This window comes from Patiria miniata, unplaced genomic scaffold (assembly GCF_015706575.1).
Source record: "Patiria miniata isolate m_02_andy unplaced genomic scaffold, ASM1570657v1 HiC_scaffold_24, whole genome shotgun sequence".
In the NCBI taxonomy this organism is placed as follows: domain Eukaryota; kingdom Metazoa; phylum Echinodermata; class Asteroidea; order Valvatida; family Asterinidae; genus Patiria; species Patiria miniata.
The window spans coordinates 22056920-22080005 of NW_024037063.1; the positions used below are offsets into that span (position 1 = coordinate 22056920).

General features: G+C 40.2%; 1 protein-coding gene and 1 long non-coding RNA gene across 2 annotated transcripts; both read left to right on the forward strand.

Moving 5' to 3' along the window:
- The first annotated feature begins 59 nt into the window (after nucleotides 1-59).
- On the forward strand, nucleotides 60-19107 carry LOC119732569 (PHD finger protein 12-like). The gene is made up of 14 exons (XM_038206135.1): nucleotides 60-490; nucleotides 741-919; nucleotides 3365-3437; nucleotides 6791-7071; nucleotides 7516-7946; nucleotides 9045-9156; nucleotides 9947-10079; nucleotides 11452-11757; nucleotides 12586-13357; nucleotides 14125-14250; nucleotides 14859-14938; nucleotides 15406-15607; nucleotides 16089-16171; nucleotides 16612-19107. The coding sequence occupies exons 1-14, from the start codon at nucleotides 443-445 to the stop codon at nucleotides 17098-17100; spliced, it is 3315 nt and encodes a 1104-aa protein (XP_038062063.1). The 5' UTR covers nucleotides 60-442; the 3' UTR covers nucleotides 17101-19107.
- Nucleotides 19108-20193: 1086 nt separating this feature from the next.
- On the forward strand, nucleotides 20194-22896 carry LOC119732572. Its single transcript, XR_005271569.1, has 2 exons — nucleotides 20194-20410; nucleotides 22185-22896. It is a non-coding gene; the product is annotated as an uncharacterized LOC119732572 (long non-coding RNA).
- The last annotated feature ends 190 nt before the right edge of the window (nucleotides 22897-23086 follow it).

The following is a 23086-nucleotide window of genomic DNA, read 5'->3' on the forward strand; positions in this document are numbered from 1 at the left end:
AAGTTCAAAGGATCACGGCGCACGCGCACAGTCATCAAATAATTGACTTTGGACACGACAAGACAGACATGCGCTGTGTGCCTGGGATCAGATTATTTGCGCCAAGTTACGAGTTCAACACTGGATATTTTTAATTTGTAATAAATCACCTGCGGTATGGCTTTCATTTAAAACACACTTCATAGATAGAAGTGACCAAATCCTATCGATCATCGGACTTTTGTGAACATTGTGACACTAAAAAGGGAGAAAAACCAGGTTTTAGTAGTTGGGTTCCGAAGACGTGCATGCTGCAGCAGTGTGTTAACGCACCGTGTGCATTGTACAACGAGAACTACACTCGCGCCATTGCATTGCATAGCACACCGCAGTGAATTCTGCTGCTAAACTTCAACTAAACAACTTAGAAAAACGATGTTTAGGTGATTTTACTGCGGTCAGAATGACGACAATTCTGTATGACTTGGATACGTCAGGAGGTCTGATGGATGTAAGTACACTCACAAAACATTCTTGGTTATTTTGAGGCCGTGGAAGTAATGTTTCTTGCCATGCTGATCAGTGGACATGGTTGGATGTCAAACAAAATGGCCAACGTCAATGAGTTAATACGCTATGCATATGGCTAGAAAAAATGGTGTGCATGTCAAATTTCAAGCCCAGTTTGCGATCTCTGTAAAGAGAATTCTGAGCTTTTCTCAGATAATAATGATTTGCATGGTTGTCTGTTATGTACTCAGCAAATCCAGGCCCTGGTTGCGCCCCCTGAGAGTGACGAACCGCCGAGAAAAATACGGCGAATTCGGGAGCATCGGCGAGCGGGTCGAGCCGTCAACCACGACAACTGTGATAGCTGTCGTGAAGGTGGAGATCTGCTCTGCTGCGATCGGTGTCCTTCAGCATTCCACCTCCAGTGCTGGTGAGTTTCACACTCAAACCCCACGATTATTATTCACAACATTTTACTTTGTTTTTGTAGTCTTTTCTTGAGTTTGACAGAGACTGTCAGACCAGGCAACTAGAATCTTTTGGGTGACATTCCACTGCAGTCAAAGGCAGTGGTTATCAAACAAGGAAAATCAAACATGGCTGCCATTATGCAGTACTGTAGTAAGGTGAAGACACAGGGGATGTGTATGCGGGTGTGTGGTTCTGTCATCATGTGTAAGCGTGGCGGTAAGGGCCAGGGGCATAGTCCAGTGGATTGGGAAAGGCCATTCAGGGTGAATGAAAAGCAGCTGCTCTACATTAGGAATAAAAAAAGTTGAAACATCTTTCTTGAGCTGTTGTTCATTATCCTCATTTTTAGTAGTAGGCAGGCGTGTGCAGAATTTGTCATACAGTGCACCAGTAGTGAATGTCACGGCAGCATTTTTAGGCTAGAAATTTAAGGATAGTCTCCGCATTATGAAAACAATTTTTTACTTTCTTAGGATTATATTACAAAGTTCTTTTTCAAAGTAACAAACTAAAGTGTAACATAATATGCATACATTTTTTGACATAAAATTTTTTTCACCAATATCATGGTGCCACAAGACAGGAAATATTTGTTAGAATTTATCCGAATGCCGCTTTGGTTGTTGTGTACAAAATCTGTAGTTATTGTTTTGTAAAGAAAATTGGAAAATTTTCTCAGTCCATTTTCACCAATTTTTTGGACAAAATGAACTGAATATCATTGGGCTTATAAAGAAGGTGGTACAGGATATCGCATTTTTACCCATTATCTTTAATCGTCAGCAAATTCATGTTTCTGTCTGCAAATATGCTGCTGTGAACTGTACATGAAGGCCAATTAAAAAACCCTGCCCCCTGCCCCTTTTCATTTTGAGGTGAATGGGTAACTGGTGAAAAATTCCTGGCTACGATCATACCCAGAGTAGCGTGTTTGCAAATTTGTAGTAAACAAACCCCCTCCCCCAACCAAAAAAATAAACCTAATTCGATCAGGCCTATGATTCACAACAGAAATGTGCGTTATCTTTTAAGGAACATTTTTTTGGGGGGGGAGGGGGGTTTGCAGTTGACATTAAAATTTCATGCTAAGGCGTTCGCCCTTAATATTTTTTTTACTAGCCAACCGCACCAGTGAAGCACACTCTTATCTAGTCCACAGGCCTTTTCACTAGTCCGCTGTAGAATTTTCATTTTTGCACAAGAATGTCATGAACAACGATATTATTTACAATAATTTTGACTCACCAGGTAAACTACTTACATTGTAAGGAATAATTTTGACTAGTCCGCCGTTGTTTTTGCTCGCATTTGGCGAGCAGACTACCCCTAAGATATGCTAAAGTCCTATTTCTTAACAAACAATGCAAGTTTTTAAGTTAAATTTCCTGCCACATGCATATTTATGCATACCACCATTATAGTGTTACATGTAGCTCTTGTAGCATAAGAGATGAACACAAATGTTTGACCTTAGCGTGCAATGAATAATTGATCAAATATTTGTTGTTATGGCAACATCTCAGTACAGTGGAGGCTGTGTTATTAAAGTCGCACACAAACGCATGTCTTGTTACACTGTCAATGCAAATAAATGCATATGTGTAGATGAATACATTTGTTAGAAACAGAAATAGCATTCCAAAACTTTGTAAACTTGGACACCATTTTTTAAACTATTACATGCATGTTATATAACAGCTGTAACATATCTTTAGGCCTTTGTTTTTAAATCATTCTTTTGTATCCTTCCCATTTTTTCATTTTTTTTTTTTTTCAATACCTGCACGATTGTGACGTGTCAGTCATTGAAATGATTCACGGCAGTGCTAGCCCTAATTTACCAGAGTATATCCCATCCTAATTTTCTCGAAGAAATCAGACAGTACAATTTATGTAAGATGTATTGAAGACCAGCATTTGTCTCTTACATTACACTAGACACAACTTACACTTGTACAAGGTAGAAAAGTAGTTGTTCATTCTGTAACATCTACAATTCTTGACAATTCTATGTATTGCTACATTTACTGTGACATCACCCACCTGCCTTGAGCACATCATTAGACCTACCTGAAGAATTCTTGAATGGAAATTTGCAGTACGTTTTATGTCTGTCAACGTGTATAGTCCAAGTAACAGTAGAAGTCATTATCATAATTTATAGCAGTAAAGCTGTCCGTTGACCTTGCTGACCTGTATACATGTATGTCTGCCATATAATTACCATGGGTTTCCTTTTGCTGTTTGTTATTCTGGCTTGTACTGTACGCACATGTGGCGCTGTGTTCCGCAAGGAAAATACTTGATATCAAGTTAGATAAGAATTCTGATCATAATCCTGGTTTTACTTTGTGTTTGTGATAATTTGAATCATGAATGGTTTGATATTTTTATTTCATTTCAGTAATCCGCCATTGAGTGACGATGATTTGCCTCCAGGTGAATGGTTGTGTCACAAGTGTACGGTGGCCCCTGAGGTAGGTGTTAGCCTGTGCACACACTTTACTCGGTCCAGTTTCGGGTTTGCTTAGAAAAGCTGTGGAGAAAAGGGTTTCTGGTCACTGTTTCTATGCTGTAGTGGGAGTGTACAAATGTATTATGTTTTAATACAGATTGATCAACTGCAAAACTTTGCTGCTTTGTTGGGCAATACAACTATACAACATTTGCAAGTTCATCAAAAAACAAACCTACCATTTTATTATGAAAAACCTTCTTACTGGAAATTAGTGAATGACAGTATACTCTAAAGCATCACTTAAAATCATGGCACCTGGTGTGCTGCCATTTTCAAGAAAAGTGGTGTTTTCTTGTAGTTGGTCGGCCGACCGACCAGCATTGGAAAAACTGGCTGTTTTCAAATACTGCCCCCAATTGACTATATTTAGGTAGTCCGCATTTTGTTTGCAATCGATTACACACCTATGAATGGGTACAAACCAGCTAGACTGGTTCCCTGACCTTACAATTTCTGACGTCTATAAAATGTTCTGTTTCATTTTAAGTGGGGTCAGGGAACCAGACTACCGGAACCTGATTGTTTTTCTTGGTTTTCCCAATATCTATGAACACAAAACTTCAAACAAGTCAGTGTAACAATATTTGCTATAAAATGCTAACCCCCAAATCCACCCATTTCTGAAATCACAGCAAAAGCAAATGTTATTTATTCCTTTAAAGCTTGCACACATTTTCCATACTGACTTGCACGTAGTTACTTACTAGAAGGTTTTAGTGTCTTTTGATTTTGGAGAGTTTTGAAAGGTTAAGGTATACGGCTACCAGTCACCTCTTTTGTCTGTCGATGGAATTTGACTTGTCACAGTGTTTACACAAGTTTGATCTGGTTTTGTTTTTAGTAGTTTGTAAAGAAATGCATGGCATACAACGTGGAAGAAACTTTTGACTGTCTGTGATTGATCAAACAATTGGAGGGTTTTTAATGTTCTTAAAGTGTCCTTGGGTTTGTTGAGTAGTGATTTAGTTTCACTGTTGGAGTAATTCATGACAAAAAAATACTGAAAAATTGTCAACAGTTTTCGTCAGTGACAAAACAGTGACTATTGAGCCATGTGCCGTGTTAAGGATAAAATGAAACAGATTGAGAAAGAAGTGGTCACGTATACAGGGTCTAGATTTTAATAAGTTGGCTTACGCAGCTATGAAATGTGCGGAGGTCAGATGAAGTAGTACGTGACTTCTGTAAGACTTAAGCAGCTTCTACTGTAATGTACATGCACAGGATTGCAGCACTTAGAGATAGAATCCTAGCAGTACACATCAATGTAAACACAGTGGATGTGTTCCAAGCAGTGATTGAATTTCCTTCATTCAGCGCAGCAGACTGCCCCAGATGCTGCAGCTTTTGTTGTAAGATTCCCAGTACATCCATTAAAACTGTCCGTGCTGTGTAGTTGGCTAGCATGCCGTGACTCACCCAAGTACAAGTACATGTAGTGCCTTGTCATCGTATTACATGTGAAACATAAAAGACTATCTAGAGGGAGAACATGAGAGATTTTCCCTTCAGTCCATGCACACATTCTGTCTGTAGCTAAGGTTAGGTCCAAAGTACTTGCAGTAGGCCTGAATTATAATGACATTAGCTTTGTTTACAGTATGTGCTTTCTTAAGAGATCTCTGTGGCGCTCGTCCTACCTGGCTCCCATAGGAAAGCACACATGTAAACAAAGAGTGACATCATTATGATTCAGGTCTGTTACACTACGGAAGCGGCTGACGCTACTGCCCATAAAACGTGTAAGAATAATTTCTGGTTAATAGAACAAAAATATTTACTACTGGTTCTTAGACCAAGATAATTACAGCTTGTCCTGTGTAACAATGCTACCGACTGATAAGTTATTGAAAAGCTCAGAAATTATTCTCGCTTGGAAAAGTTGAAACTCTCAGTAGAATATGGCATTGGCAGATTACATCATTTGAAATATTTAGCCGAGTTTTGATAAAATAAGAGCCGGATAGTAAGTTATTTTGGTTAATTAAGGCACGTATTTCAAAATAGATTTATACCATGGTGTCCAGGTGATAACCACTTACATCTGTCATTCATTTGTCAAGTGTACCTGCATATCTAATTGTTTTTAAATGAATTAGTATGTTGGCTTTGATGCCCAATTTATGAATAAATGCCTATGGAGTTTGGTACATGTACCGGTATTTGATACCATGATGACTACTGAATACCCGTACATGTATATTTATTCAGTAGTCACATACAGGTGTGAATATAGTGCAGTAATTTTATTGTTTCCACATGTATCATTTGAACAAATCTGCACAGACCAGGAGGTGGAGATACTAAAACAAAACCATATGGAAAAATAATCAATATCTACTGCATCAGAATATTGTACCCATTGATTGGTGCAGTGCTTTCAATATTGGGTACAGGTTCATACATTACACTGCATACTCAGACGTACAAGTTTTCCTCGGACAAGCTGGTTTTTTATGCTATCAAAATTGAAAAGCATGGCAGAGAATCTTGTAAAGCTTTGAATTTCTTCTTTTTGGTGACTTCCAATTTACATGCCTTTACACTAAAATAAGTTTCTAAATTATGAAGTGTGTGCACTAGGGAATAGTACAGCACTATAAAACGCAATTTAATTATCATGCTGATAATAATCACAAACTTACATGTACTGTAACAGGGTCATTCCATAAATTTGGGGTCCACTTTCTTCCTGTCCCTGTTACATCTATATCTATATTTTTATCACTCTGAATTCTCTGATGCGCTCCTTAACGCAGTCGTCCTCCAAGAGTGATTATGTATAGCAACTACCTACCCAACGAATATAAAATTGTTTGAAGTCATTCTGAACCGGTTCACGTCGGATGACATGTATACACGCAAAGGTTTTGCGGTATTCTGAATGGATGACGGATAAACACGAAAACAGCAAGGCTGGAAATATCTGTCTGCGACCTGCTCGCAGTGAGTAAGGCCGGAAATATCAGGGTGTGCTACCCGCAGTTGACGGCCTAAAGCCGTCTGGCATCGAGGTTTGTGAAAATCAATCTCGCGCCTAGGCCCTGTCAATGTCAAAATAATACTGGCGCGAAGTGGTTAATGATACTTGAATGGTAAATTACATAGTACCAAGGTAACAGGGATAGGAAAAAATGTCGCCCTTTGGACCCTAAATGTAAAGAAGGACCCAGTAGCAAGTGTGGAGAACACAAGTGTGTATACAATCACTGACGTCATTTGGATTGTTTGAAAATATGTGTTGTCCACCGTCATGTATTGTCATGGTTTTCATGTTATACGAAACTAATGCAAGAATGTTGTTTCCTTTAGCCTCAAGATGATGATACGAGCTCAGTTACCTCCAGCAAATCAGAGGACAAGCAAGTCAAGTTTACTGTAGTCTCAGGCAAAGCCCAGCCAACTACTGCTGCAGCGGCTGCTGCTACCACCAAGGCACCTGCGACCGTTGCAAAAACAGCTGTCACTGTTGCTAAAACACCAGTGGTTACTAAGACTGTCCCTGCACCCAGCAAGCCAGCTATGAGACTGAACGATCGACTGATGAGGGAGAATAAACCATGCCTTAGGCTGGTCCAGCTCCAGGCATACAGGTTGGTTACAGCCTGGGTAATACCAGAATAATAGAACTTAGAAAAATGGAACACTTTCGTTCTGGTAAATTAAAAACAAAAATCTACAATATGCAAGGCCAAGAGAATTTGAGTAAATCTCTGAGATAATTAAGTGAGAGGCTTTATGCACAGCACTGCCCTCTAGTGGCAACAATATTTAAGGGGCATTTTGCGTCGCGCATTCTATACTCAAGCATTTATCTTGAGTAGAATTTCCCCTCAACCTATACAAATAGAAATAGTGAAGTGGAACTTCTGAACGTGTTGCTGTCATACGCTACCCTGGCACTAATGTAATATGCTATAAGCTCCGTGCGTGAACAAGAGAGGGTGCTTTTTTACAACTTTTGAGAGCCCCGTTGAGGGGGTACTTGTACACAGATCCCATACATAACCTTTTTCTTTCTGTACTGTTCATCACAGAGAAGCCCAGAAGGAAGTACAGCAAGCCAAGCTTCAGTCTGGTCGACCGACCACCCCAGTAGCCTCACCCCAACCTGATGAACCCTCAACGAGCTCAGCTCCAAGCAGCAGGACACGTCTAGCCAAAAGAGATCTCAAATCCATCCAAGAGAAGAATCTCATGGACTTAGCAACAATCCAAGACTCTAAGACTAAGCGAGAGCTCAGGACTAACCAAGGCTCAACCGGCACTGACTTTAGGCCTAAACGAGATCTGCGGCTTGTGATTGACAAAGTGGACTTGAAGTTGGAACAGGCTAAAGCCCCTGATAGCCCTAAGCATGTTGGCGAAATCAAGGATCCATTTCAGATGCTGATCAAAGCGGCTGAGATACAGAACCCTGTACAGTTTGGTCTGCCCAGCAGTTATATGACATTTGCACCATTACCAGGTCAGTCATAGATGAGTCACATGTGTTCATCATTTTTGTAGCCTCTGGGTCGTAGTAGTAGGGATGTCTGGGTTTTAGATGCACCTGAGACTATTTAGGACACCTCATTTTGTTAATACGCAGATGTTGGCAGGCCTTGGAACTTGAGCAACTTGACACCGTCTTTTGTAATTCAAGGCCAATTTGGAAACCCACTTTCAAATGCCTGCGATGTTTTTTTTCATGTTGGTTATTACGTTGTAAATTATGATACTGGGATCCTTGGAAATAGAATGGATGTTTTAGAAACTATTTTGTGGACATTTTTCATGGCAAAATTTCTCTGCTTCACAAGTTGCAGTTTGAATATAACAGAAGTTAGTAAATGTGGCTCTGATCTTACAAATAATGAATGTGAATTATTCATATTTTAGCTCTGCTTAAACCTCCTGTTATTTGGTCAGTCACAGACAGTCAAAAGACTCTACAAAAACAGATCATTTGAGGTAAACTGGGACTAGTCAAATTCCATCAGCAGACAAAAGAGGTAACTGGTAGGCACAGCTAGCATATCAATCACCTTCAGTCAAAGCATGGCTCTATAAAATGAAAAAGGGATTCTTAAAAACAGCCACTTGATTGATTTTGACTTCTGTGGTGATGTAGTTGAATTTGACAGTCAGAGAAGGGCTTTAACCCTAACCCCTAGGCCCTTTTTGCTAGTAACCATCCTCAATCCTCCAAAATCCTCCAAAAGTTTGCAACACCGCCTAAATCCTTCAAAATCGTCAGATAGTCCTGCCTCAAAATGCATTCATCCTCAATCCTCCAAAATCATCATCTTCAATCCTTTCCAAAATCCTCATGAGCTTAAACACTATTTATCCTCAATCCTCCAAAATCCTTGTGTTTCTCAAACACCATTCATCCTCAATCCTCAAAAATCATCCAAAACCGCAATGTTGATTTTGGAGGATTGAGGTGGGTTAGGGTTAAGCTTTGGAAATGTAAACATCTGAATCTGTGACTTTCGAAGAAATTTGGGTTCTGTCCATTTTCTTTCTGTGGCTTTATCAGTTCATCTTTGAAATGGAAATGTTTGAATTTTTGATCTTACAGGGAGCACCAGGAAAAGAAGGAAAGAAGAGTTATCCAAGAACTACAGGAAGCCTCATGAGATTGATAATGGGATGGTTCCATTGCCAGCCAAGGTCTGCTTTCAGTGCTACAAGTAAGCTCACTCCAAATCAATGATTTTTTAATGCTTTTGTTAGCTATGATCGAGACACCAATACACATGAATATTGTCAAGTAGTGGTGTGCATAGGGTACCTATTAAAGTAAACCACGCGTACCATAAAGGTACCTATTAAAGTAAACCACGCGTACCATAAAGGAAACCCTACCCCAAAATTCAAATCCCGGAAGTTGTCTAAAGAACTTTAAAGTGTTACGGTGTAAAACTGCAACTTCCATGAGCATCAACTTTCGCATTTTAAAATGCACATAAAAGTGAAATCTGTTTTGATTTTTCATGTAGCCTGGTTTTTAGTTTTGAAAATTCCCCACAAGACGACATCCAAAGCCTTGATTTTTCAGTGTCTGAGAAGTTACTAAGGAATTTGTAAAGTTTTAATCTTGAAGAGGTTCCTGACATCAGCGGTCCGAGTTCCGATGCAACCCCTAAAGTTGGAAGAATAATATATTTTTCACAGTGTGCGTATCCATTGTTTTCCTACAAGAAATCTCCTCTCTTTTTTGGGGGGGGGGGTATATGTGCATTGGTACACCCATTTTATCTGAAAATGTGATGAAACTAACTCCGATTAAATCCATACTTGATTGTTTTAATTTTAAAAAGAATTTTTTTTTTTTTAAACTGTAAATGAATTTGACCTTGGTTTATTCATCCAAACAGGACATTAGATTAACTTGTTTGATATTGAAGGTTAAATTTACTATACCACTTGTACAAGTCAACATTTCCTGATTTTAAGATCCCTCCATCTTTGTACTGACAGGAGCTGTCGAGTAAGCCCGTTGATCCAGTGTGACTACTGCCCTCTATTGTTCCACAAAGACTGCGTAGATCCTCCACTTACTGCCATGCCTACTGGAAGATGGATGTGCCCTAACCATCCTGAACACTCACTGGTGAGTAGTAACTGAGTCACATTACTCAATCAAATCAGGTTGTCAGGGAAGTGTCTTAACCATCCTGAACACTCACTGGTGAGTAGTTACTGAGTCACATTACTCAAATCAATCAGTCTGTCATGGATGTGTCCTAACCATCCTGAACACTCACTGGTGAGTAGTTACTGAGTCACATTACTCAAATCAATCAGTCTGTCATGGATGTGTCCTAACCATCCTGAACACTCACTGGTGAGTAGTTACTGAGTCACATTACTCAATCAAATCAGGTTGTCATGAAAGTGTCCTGACCATGTTGAACACTCACTGGTGAGTAGTCGCTGAGTCACATTACTCAATCAAATCAGGTTGTCATGGAAGTGTCCCGACCATCCTGAACACTCACTGGTGAGTAGTTACTGAGTCACATTACTCAATCAAATCAGGTTGTCATGTATGTGTCCTAACCATCCTGAACACTCACTGGTGAGTAGTTACTGAGTCACATTACTCAAATCGATCAGATTGTCAGGGAAGTGTCTTAACCATCCCGAACACTCACTGGTGAGTAGTTACTGAGTCACATTACTCAAATCAGGTTGTCAGGGAAGTGTCTTAACCATCCTGAACACTCACTGGTGAGTAGTTACTGAGTCACATTACTCAAATCGATCAGATTGTCAGGGAAGTGTCTTAACCATCCTGAACACTCACTGGTGAGTAGTTACTGAGTCACATTACTCAAATCATGTTTTCATGGATGTATTCTAAAGATCCTGAACACTCACTGGTGAGTAGTTACTGAGTCATATCACTCAATCAAATCAGGTTGTCATGGAAGTGCCCTGACCATCCTGAACACTGGCTGGTGAGTTGTTACTGTGTCACATTACTCAAATCACTCAAGCCATCATGGAATTATCTTAACCATCCTGAACACTCACTGGTGAGTAATTACTGACTCAAATTACTCAATCAAACGAGATGGTCATGGATGGGTCCTAACCATACTAAACACTCACTGGTGAGTTCTTGCCCAATCAAATTAAAGAAGGGTGCATAGGAAGGTACTTCTAACATGTTGAAGTTTCAGCTCAGTGGATACTTTTCATTTTGACAAAACAGTAATCGTGTTCACAATAATTTGGGTATTGTAAAGTGTGCTGCCTTAATTATGTTGAAAGTGTGTTGTTGGGTAGAATTTGATGCAAGATATTGTAAGATCGACTTTGGCACTCATTTGGAATGAGGTTGAATCGTCTTTATTCTTTACTCTGATACCCATAAATAAGTTGAAAATGCATAAAATCTCTTCATTTTCTGGAGATGGTTGAGTGAAAAATATAAAATGTAGCTAATTAAATATTCGTAAACTTTGTTTCTTACCCAGCCTGGATTTCAAGGTGTTCATTACACAGAACGGTGTCGAATCTTCAACGAATTCCACGGTCGTCTAGATCAGCATGCCGTCAAGCTTCGATTCATGCATAAAATCCGCAGCACAGGCCCACCCTCCAAACATGAAGAGAAAGTCGGCAAAAGACCGGCTCTCAGCGTACCCAATGCTATCAAGTGTCAATACGCCCTCCCACCTCCAATGTTGCCCCTCCCACAAGAGAAGCCAAGGCTAGTGTGTATGACACCGGAGGGGTTCAGATCCAGCAATACTGTGTGTTCACAAGAAGATCAGGAAGAGGTAATGTGGTAACTCATTAGCAAATGTGTTACATTGTATTACACTGTACTACAATGTGTTACATTGTATTACACTGTATTACATTGTGTTACATTGTAGTTATTCCCCGATGAATCATAGTCTACTTCACTCAACTTACCTGTAGAGCAATCTACTTATGTATATTCCCTATACCAACAGGTATTTTTTGCTAAGAGTTTTATACAATAGCGCCCTCTGGTGTCCTACGCATAATGCCTTATGGTAGTAAAATGACGAGGAAAACAGGAGCTATTTTACACACGTCCTACCCGACCTGCCGCTAAGAGAAAAAAGGACTCTCATGGGGTACGCATGCCGCAGGGTATTATGGGTAGGACACCAGAGGGCGCTATTGTATAAAACTTGTAGCAGAAAATACCTGTTGGTATAGGGTATATGCATAAGTAGATTGCTCTACAGGTAAGTATTTGTTTGTAGACCCCAACCACACTTCTGTGGGGGGATTGCATTGTAGTCTAGTTTACATGTTCAACTTCACATGTACTTCCTCTATTATTTGCACATATGCTCTGTACGTCTTGCATGTTCAATATTCATTAATGTACCTTTGTGATGCTTTTGTAGGGCTCAGTGTTTTTGTGTCAAACAAGAAGGCTGAAAGGAAGTGGTATCCCTTGCCTTCAGAGCAATAGCCTCCTAAGATGCCAAAGAAGTGTAGGAATTAGTCTTGGGAAGCCTTCATAAACTAAATGCCACTTTTCAGTATTTCTACTTGCCAAAAAGTAAGACAGGGCAGTGTTTTAATGTCTTTCAAAACATGAAATATTTTTTTTTTTTTTTTTACAGTGGTTGAAGAGCGTTATAGGCCTGCAGACAAGCATAACCAGGCACATGGTTAAGAAGCAACTACCCAAAGATCCGATCAAACAGAAAATCATCACCACGACCTCATTCACCAAAGCTCCGAACCAGACAGCGGCCGGCACGACCACCAGTTCAACACTAGTCCCTCAAGGGAAAGGCAGGACGCCCAGCCCAGCCAACGCTGATAAGAAACAAGAATCGATTGTTCAAACAAACCAAAGCAAAACAGACGCTAAAAACAAAGATGGTAAAATGACCAACGGGCCGGTTTCACTGCAGAACGGTCCGATGTCTGCCAATAAGACAACAGGAAGCAAGCAGGAAGGAACATTGAACACGATCGTTGTGAAAGAAGTCGGAGTAACGAACCATACCATTGTTAAATCCAAGGCAGGGGAGAGTTTGCCCCATGGACTGAAGGTTGTGACAATATCCAACAAGAATGATTCCGTCGTTAACACAGCAAGTGCCGTCAACGGATCATTGCTTGGCAAATCGCTGAACTCTGGAGGCAAACCAATCATTCACAAGATTGTCTCAACGTCATCAGCGAGTAAAGTTTTAACCACCGGTCCAAGCACTCCCAAAACCAGTAGTCATCAGTCGGTCCATCCCCATCTCAAAGTGGAAGGTTCCCAGTCGCAGGTTGCCAAGGCAACGAGTAGCCCGTCTGCTGCCAAGGTTACTATAGCAACCTCTAGTGGGATGTCACTTTCATCCGCCCAGGGCAAGATAGTCACTGTCTCCAATGGTGGTAAGTATTTACATTATTCTTGTTTAATCATTTGCGCCAACAAGAGAGGGCGTTCTTTTAGCACATTGGAGAGCTCCATGGACGGACACACTGTGTACAGCTCACTGGTTCGTGCGCGTATAGCGCAAAGTGCATTCTGAATGTGCACAAGCCATAGCAAGATCGCATGAGCATCAGGCGTTGCACACAATGCATTTGAATGTCACTCCAAGTGATCTCCCCCAACTCTCCTTTCCTTACCGTTGAGGGCGTACTTGTGCGCAGAGCCAATAAGACTGACCGACAGGCTGACTTGACTGTCACTTGTGACTTGGACTGGTTGCATACTGGTGAAGAGAGCCGGGCAGTGCTGTTGTTTAGGATTACCCAGTACCACTAATGAATGGACTTAATGTGTAGACTAGATGCATGAAAAGACTTCCAATAAATATCCTTTCTGAATCAATTGAATAGAATTTTGTGCACTCTACAACCAGCTTTACTAGGCTAGCTTGACATTGAAGGTTGTTTGCATAAAGGGGTGCACATATCAAAAAAATAACGAAACATTTTGTTCAGAGGTGATGACTTGTACACTATTTTGTCAGTTAACTTCCCTATGGACCGCTAAGCTTATGTGCGTAATATAAGTTCGTCGTCAATGAGAATTTGTCTGTGCCTGAGTTGTGGACTTGAATCAGTTACGCAAAACACATATGAGTCACATCTCAAATATCCATCGCTTTATTTCCTAAGTTGGTTTAATTGTTGACATTTGTTTATTGTAGGAGGAAGCAGTAAGAGTATTGTAGGCAGCAGCACTGCAGCTAAGATAACGACAGCATCCTTGAGCTCATCACCGGCTATCATCAATCTCAATAGCACATTACAGTCCTGTGTGGAAGGAAGTGGAGGTAACTACATGTAGCTCGTTATTAGCTGTCAGTTCTTCTTTAGACCTAGCTCTAATCCTGTCAGTTACTTTGTTTGTAAGCCATGCCCAAGCCAACAAAATGCAACAGTTGAGAAGCCTTCCCAGTGTTACAAGATCCGTTAGGTCACAAATCCTAAGACCAAACTGTCCTCAGAAGCCATAAGAAGTCGCTGAATGCAGCAGGATACAACTGTGGCATTGTTCAATGAGACCAGCTCCCATTGTTTCAGGATTGACACTTAATGTACTAGTCTTGATGGCCCAATGCAATAAGGTCCCACGGACTTGCACTGTGTGGCATCTGGCAAGGTTGAAAGATTAAGCTGGTATTCAGGATCTTCTAATATGATTCATGTAAATTCCTTTTTTGAAAATAGAAATCCATTACGATTTCTTGCTATTACGATTACCAATACATTGTAGAATTTCGGTGGGTAACATTTTGTCAAGTTTTAGGCCCAAAGTGATGTATGTTATTTGTCAATTAGTCCCCAAGACACCGTGGAGCACATCTCTGCATTATAAGAAACATTGGTCTGAATTGATGTCTTTGTTTGAAGGTAAATTTATCAATTTTTTTCACTCCAGATGTTGAGCTAAGTAAACTCGATGAGCGGCTTGTACAGATACTGGCATGGCAGAGATTACAACAACTGTTACCTCAAAAGGTACGTGATATCTCCAATCCAAAAATCATAGGTAATTCAGGTGATTTTGCAATGCAGTGCGCCACCTAGTGTTTGTCACGGAGAGTCCATTTTTCAAGTTGACGGTCGACAAAACATGGCCCTTTTGAATGAGTGTCAGTAGACAACTTGAGCTAAATTGTTTTAGATTAGGTCATAGCGTTCTGCCGCCTTACAAAAAAAACCATGTTGATCAAAAGTAAAGGGCAAATAGATACTCGAATCATACGTTTACAAAACTACTGACCGGAAAAAGAACAATTTCAAATGCCCCATGCTGCGAATTTGTCGACCATCTCCCACAATGCACTGGGAAAAACAAACTCTCCTTAGAAAACTCTTGGTGGCGCACTGCATTGTGAATTGCCCGAATTGAGGGTTCCCACAGCCATGGGAAAATTCTTGAATTTCAAGCAATCATGAAAAATATAATACCATCTTATCTGCAGGCTGTTCCCCCATCAGCCGTGGCCAAGAAGTTTGTGGTTCACAACAGCACGGCACCAACGAGTAGCAATACTGCAGGACCAAGCCAGTCGACTGCAGCATTCACCAATCACATCAAAGCCAGAGCCGTATTCTGTCCACTCACAGGCAGGGGACAAGCTTCACCTGTGCCGATGTGTTACAGGACGTTACATATAGGAACTGGTAAGTGCATGAGTCATGGCTTTTCTCTCAAATCTATCGAAATCCATCCAAATCTATCCAAATCCAACACCTTGTTTCTAATTGATTTTGATGGATCAGGACTGTTTACATGTACACGTGGAACAAAACATAAGCGTAATAACCGGGTTATTACGTCGGCAGGTTATCGCGTATCAAACCATAACAATGTTGAGTTCCTAGACTAATAGTGGCTTGACTCTAGCTTTCTCTGGGGCCGCTGGTGGCCTCTAATTTCCATGCCAATAATTTCTCATGGAATTTTCATTTTCCCCAATCTCACCGTTGATGACATCTTTGAAACAGTTAGAAATAATAAACTCTAGCTATCAATAGGCATTTAAATTTCATTTTAAAATTCTTGTTTGTGTTGTATATTTGTTACCTTTTTCAAAGAAGTTTCTATATTTTTTAATTCCTTTTCTTGACTTCTGTTTTTGTTTTGGGTTTTTTTCCGGCACAGGGAGTGATATGGATGTCTGTCTGAGTAATTTCGGCCATTGTAACTACGTCTCTCCAAAGCATGCTTGTATATTCTACGATGAGGTTTGTTTGAAACATTCATTTATCTCTATTTTGATCTTTTTTTTTAATCCTTTCAAACTTGAAGTTTAAGTTTTGGCCGACATTCTTTTTTTTAATCCCCTGAAGGCTGAGAGATCAAAGGTCAAGGTCACTATTGCTAAAACAATACAAATCTTGTCAATTGGATGACTTGAGAGATGCTTAGGAACTTGAAATTTGGTTTGTGGGTTGTTCTTGATTGTCTTAAGAAGCCTATTGCTTTTGGGGCCGACAGTTCAAAGGTCAAGGTCACTATTGCTAAAACAATAGAAATCTTCCATTTCGGTTAGGGACACTGACTTTATAAAAACTGCCAGCATGCCAGAGAGGTTGCGCAAGTCTCACTTGCAGTATTTTGTGTCCTTTCATAGACAACGTTAAGCATTCGCCTTCATTATTTTTTTCTTCTGACTTCTTTTTAGAATACAAGGCACTATGAGCTGATCAATTACAGTGAACATGGGACGACAGCAGACAATGTTCTTTACTCTTGCGATTTCTCTGATAAGAGGAGTTCCACACCGCCTCCGGCCTCCCCCTTCGTCAAATCGGTTCGCAGTTACATCAGGAAAGGGAAGCGGAAACGGGAATCATCCGACGGGAAGATCAAAGATGAAGAAGTCAAGGAGGAGGAGGAGAAGTCTAAGGATGAGGAGCCGGCGATGATGAGTGCGACTAGTAATCACTTCAAGAGACCATGCAGCTGTAAAGTCAGTAGCTCGACCCTGATTGGTGGTAGCGGGGCTGGCTGGGAAGGCACGGCAATCTTGCATCACGGTAGCTACGTCAAGATGGGTTGTCTACAATTTGTCTTCAGTTTGACCGATCATGCTTTGGTACAAAATCCCCTGGATAAGAAGCCATTATTGAATATCCAAAAAGAGTTTCCGTCTAACAGTTCCTCAAGTTAAAACATAAAACTAAACCACAGAACCCTTTTTTTTTCCCTTTAAAAAGTGAATAATTGGATAATTAGATTTAAACTAACCTCAATTTGTGCCCTCGTTTTGAATTTCACAAATCAACATGAATTCAATTTTTTTCAAATACAGTTGACTCTTGTTGATGCAAACTCAGTTTCGACTAAATTCTTGTCTGAATAAACACACATGTGCGCAATGCTCAATGCAGAGTTTGTATATGACATTTGGGCAGAGTCTGGCCATGTTTGTTTTAACAACAGTCGACTGTATTGCTACTAAAGATTGCATTAATAGCAGTTTTAATATTGTACCCTTTTTGAATCATTACTGTTTTGTTGGTGTAAATTGTCTATTTTTGTGAGTGGTTTCAGTAATTTTTGGGTTTGTTTTTTCCAATACTTAAAAATGTAAAGAATTTGCCCTGCAATATTTTTTTTGAAAGAACAGTTCAACACTGTAAGTTTGCATGGGAGATGTCACTCAATCCCCGAAAATCTTTTTTCAAACCAGAGTTGTAAAATTGTCAGTTAAATATCGGATTACAAATAAGTTCATAAAGTCGGGTCGCTAGTAGCAGGGTACGAGTAAAGACAAAGGAATGTTACAGTTAACTACAGTTATTTGAGTAACTTGTAATTTGACTTGAAACTGGATAAGATATTTTGTAATTGACTTGTTACTGTCTCAAAAGCATCTGTGGACGGTGAATCAGGCTGCATAGCTCCGGTGAGCAGCCTAATAGGTCTCTCTCAAATGACGTCTCTTCCTGCAGATTGCCATGTGCATTGGCATTTAAGGCGTAAAATTCTGTGACGCGCATCCACTGCTCCACATTTAGAAGAAAGTTCGAGCAACATGCGCGTGCTTAGAACATATCGCACCCTGCGCGCACATGCACCAGATGGCGTTGAATATGCAGTTGTTATTTTCGTTCGAAGATGGCTTCCTTTGAGAGAGATCTATACAGTGTCGGGTTAGCATTCAGAAAACAAAATCTGTCGGGAGACAAAACTCACTTTAACCCTAACTCCCTACTTAGTATTACTGAGTAGAAGACCATGTCCATCACAATCCATCACTTACTGCTTCACATAATGCTTCAGGACCAAATCCATTGAAATCCACCACTGGTGCTGTTGGATTTTGATGGACTTGGTACACATGGCTTATATGCCAACAATCCCCAAAAATGGATTTTAATGGAGTTGGTAAGGTTAGGGTTAACAACTTGCTTGCAAGGAGAAACTCTCTGGGCTCTTAAAGTGATTTGCACTCAAAATTTAATGTTTTTGTTTTTGCAGACCCAATAGCTAAAGGGTGAAAGTTGTATGGTGTTTGCATATACATGTATACACTCTTATCGATTATCTACTTAATCACGGCAGCTGTACTTTCACACACTTTGTTACCTCACATGGGCATTACTTCATGAATACATGTGAATGGGAATCTTTTGAGATGTCAGTGTTAAATTGAAATTTTAATATGCATATTTGAGTTAGAAGCCCATTTTTGGGAAGTGATTATTTGTTTCCAGTTGACAACCGAATGGTTGTTTCAAAACACTGTACAGAAATCCTGTAAATATATTTTTAAATATAACATTGTGACAGATATAGTAACCACTATTGCAGTCATTGGCTTAATATGTAGATAACATTTTTGTATGTAGATAACAGTTTTGTATATATGAACTATTGTATAGATTGCCTAGCCTGCATGTCATACTTGTAACACTAGATTATGCTTGGCTGTTGTAATATTCTTATATGTAACAGCACTGCTGTTGCTTCTGGTATCCAGGCACTTGTGCTTGGCCTGGTTTCAGTGTGATGTTAGCTTGGGCATTTCTCAGATACATCATTCTAACCGTTAGTTTGGAAGTTGTGGCCATTTAGACTAATTCGGCAAACACAATTGGAAGCTATTTTGATAGTTGAACCAGGCCCACGCTCGGGTAGAATGCACGCAAGGGCGAATCCAGGGGGGGCCAAAGGGGGCCATGCCCCCCCCCCCAAAAAAAAACGAAACCAATTGTGTTTTTTTTTATGTGACGTCGCAATAAAGGCAGGCATTGGTTAAAGTGGTCAGAAATTGCCTCAGATCGCACCATAGAGCATCGAGAATCCAAAAACAATTCGGGGCCCTTAAGCGGGCCCCGAACCCCACGCCGTAATTTTTTGACCCACGAGCTGTCAAAAAAATTGTGTTCTGGATCCCCCCTTGAATGCACGCACTCCCGGCTTCAGCGGCCAATGTGCCCCGACGAAATTCCAGGCCGTAGTGTCCCTTTAAATCTAGCGTGACATTTTTGCCATAACAAAGAATCTGCCATGCCTGAACGCCAGTTCCATGAGCATTTTGTGTAAAAAAAACTACTGAATTTATCATGAAATGATAGTGAAATACACGATAACAAAAGAACTTGCAAGTGCCATTTATGACAGAAAGCTAAGCCACCCTAGTATTCACAAGAAACCAACCGTCTGTTCGCACTATTTGTTGACTTTGAATAAGTTGGATTGCATGCATATAATTATGATGAAAATGGCACATTTTATGTTGTATAAGAATGCCCAGGCTGATAAAGATTTCGTGGTTGATGTGCAGGGAATTGATTTATTATACTGGATATTGTTGGATTTGAACATGACAAAAGTATTATGCATGGTGTCTTTAATAGTGTGTTCTTTATTTGGGTCCATATATGGTCATCTGTTTTCACTTGGGTTTACTGCACAAAATTCAATGATATATTTTGGCCCTGGTCCAAGCCCCGCCCAAGAAAAGGAACGAACTTTAATCTTACTATTCATCGGGCCCATAAATTATCTGAGAAACATTATGGCACTGACTGAACTGAGGCCGCAACAAAAAATAAATGGATACCTTTTTTTAAAATTATTTTTTATTTATTTAATTCCACACCTTTTTTTGTTCGGCCGGCCGGGACTGGTCCCGGACGCTACACAGTCGGCTTGCCCCTAAACAAGTCTTTATTTGAGACCAACCAGACCAATTCCATTGTATGCAAATCATTTTGCGGAAGGTTATTGTAGGGCATTTCAAATTGGAACTAACTGGTCCACGCCCAAATACATATGAAGTTTATGCGTAGCACTTCGCGGAAGGCCATTGATTTTCAGCATTAAGGCAGTTACCAATATAACTGGTTCGCGTCATCCAATGCTTTTGAAGCTGTAGCGTTGACCGGGGACCAGCGACCATGTGCGTTTTTTTCCACGCATTCGAAATTGGCGGGCACGGAGGGTGGAGATATTTCGTCACAGCAGTCAAAGTAAGTGACCATTTTTGGCCTAAAATCCTAACAATTTGGCCTTCAAACTTAGGTAGAAATGACCGCGCTATTCCGTAGGGCTTATATACTTGTAAATTAGGTGCAGGTGAAAATTCTGTTAAAAAATAAATGTTTTTAATTTTCATGCAGGCAAATGGGTAAGAAAGTCGGGAGTGAATTTTCCTAGCCAGGGGACTGACACATTAATTTTTCAGAAAAATTTTTCCATTTTTTTTAATGACGTTTTTGGGTAGTTTTAAATAGTATTTTTAGGGGTTGAAAAAAAATGCGAATTTGCAGACAACAACTGTCACATTACAAAAATGTATCCCCTGAAACAAGCCAAAGGTGGTTCTATTTTATGTAAATCGCCTCGCGCAAGGTTACTGGCTGTAATGGAGCACTTTCCAAAATAACTGGTTCGCGCCCAAGTATATTTGAAATCATAGCGTTGTTTGTGGGAATCGCCTTCGCGTACGGTTACGCAGTTTCAGTGATAAGGCACTTCATTTTCCAATTTTTTTCCATTTCCCAAAATGGCTGGTTCGCAGCGCCCAGCGCTTTTGAAATTATGGTCATACTCGGAACCAGGGATTTACCAGACGAATTCTCACATGCGTCGTTTACGCACTCATAAATTGGCGGGCACAGAGAAAACTGGAGAAAGTTTCACTTTAACCAGTCAAAGTAAGTTGGCACTTTCGGCCCCAAAACGGAACCATTTGGCCTTCAAAAGCAACGCAAAAGTGACTGCTCTAGTTGTAGGTACATGTAGCTCTGAAATTGATGCAATTGAAAACACTGTTCGTTCATAATTAGAAATTTGTTGACCTTTCTTCATTTTGTTTTGTTGGGTAGCACAAAAATGACGAGGCCTGAGGAGCTTATGATTATGTATTTATTATTTTATCGGGGGATGGGGGAATAATTTTAAGGCAAATGTGTTAGAAAGAATACCATATTTCTGGAGTTAATTTTTCTTGAAAAAAGGCTCCACAATACACAAATTATTTTCAGAAAAAAATTTTCATTGAAAGTGTTCACTTCTCTAAACAGCTGGCAGTGATACAGTACTATGCAGGGGCGGATCCCAGGAATTTTCGCAGGGTGGGGTTTTTATCGGCCAAAAAACTGAAATGTAGACACATTTTTCCCTCCAGACACTGCCTCCGTAAAATGAAAAAAAACGGGGGTGGGGGGGGGGGGGGGTGGGGGGGGGGGGGGGGGGGGGTGTGGGGGGGGGTGGGGGGGGTGGGGGGGGGGGGGTGGGGGGGGGGGGGGTGGGGGGGGGGGGGGGGGGGGTGCCCTTGTACCATACTTTCAATGGAGGCGCTATACAAATCCAACGATCACAGAATAATGTACATATACCGCCTAACTATCTGGCTAGGTACTTATTTTGTGCAAGGTGGACATAATTACTAGCAAAAAAAAAATTGGAGGGGGGGGGGGGGTGACGATAGCCACTTCAATTAAAAAAAATAAAAATTTAGTGAAGCCCCCAAAAATACAGGGGTCCTAAAATAGCTTGCTGTACATTCCATATTGGTTGTGCACAGTGCTGTGCATGGAGGAGATAATGTTTGGTTTTATTTGTCCTCTTTATTTGTGTTTCACTCCAATATTTCCATCAAAAATATCAGAACCTTGCCCTCTATCCATGACATTGCAACTTAAACAACTTAATTACAGACATTTACATGTGCAGGTTTACTTAAACTCTCACAAGTCTGCCATTAAAATCTTATAAGTTGCTCTCTTTTATTATTTTCAGATGGTTATCATGACAGAGCTAGATTCCAAGCCAGTGAACCACATCAAGCCAAACTCCAAACTGAAGGAATGCCAGAACCTGCCATCAAAGCCCTTGCCACTCGATCTTGGCTTTTCGCAATTTCTACAGTGCCCGTCGAACAATGTTTTTGCTCTATAATTAGGCCTATGTACCAGTTAAGTCTAGGGCCAGTTCTCTTGGGGCATGAATTTAAATAATTTCAACTGTAATAACATGTAGTTAAACTATTAAACATAACCTAAGGGGTCACTTGATTTGAAATACCTTAACAAATGGACTAAGACTTTGTGATGCTTAGACCTCAAGAATATGGATGCTTAGAACTACGTCTTCAAATTGATATGAAATAAACTAGAAAACATAAACAGCACAGTGAATGTAACCCATCCTCAGGTCAATGCTAATGAAAGTTTAATTAAACTTCAAATACTGTCGTGACTGTTATGACTGCAACTTTAAAGTACTTTACAATAAACTGAGTAATCTTATGCTTAGACCTTAAGAAAATAAATGCCTAGACCCAAATCATCAACTCGATTTAAGATAAATTAGAAAACATAAACAGCACAATGCAAAATGTAACCAAATCTAAAGTCAAACCTAACATTAAACCTTAAATTTTAAGCAACACATTTGGGAGGCGGGGTAAATCCAGTTTTGAATACAAATTCAAGTAGCATCCAAGTATAAACACAATCCACTGCACAAAAGTGAAGACCCTTGCAGCATTTTCTGAGGTCCTTCCCCTGCATGCACCCTTAACAGTTAACCACAGCACTATCCTCACCTATTTTAACCACTAACCAGCACAGACCAATCAAAATGCTGCAAAGGGGAGAAAATATTACAGTACATTCGTCTCGGCAACCCCAGTTAACTTG

Excerpts from the sequence above, each read along its gene's own strand:
- LOC119732569 (XM_038206135.1), top strand. The coding sequence starts at position 443 with ATGACGACAATTCTGTATGACTTGGATACGTCAGGAGGTCTGATGGAT. Across the intron at positions 7,947-9,044 it reads GACATTTGCACCATTACCAG|GGAGCACCAGGAAAAGAAGG; the intron begins GTCAGTCATAGA and ends TTGATCTTACAG. Across the intron at positions 13,358-14,124 it reads AGTCACTGTCTCCAATGGTG|GAGGAAGCAGTAAGAGTATT; the intron begins GTAAGTATTTAC and ends TGTTTATTGTAG.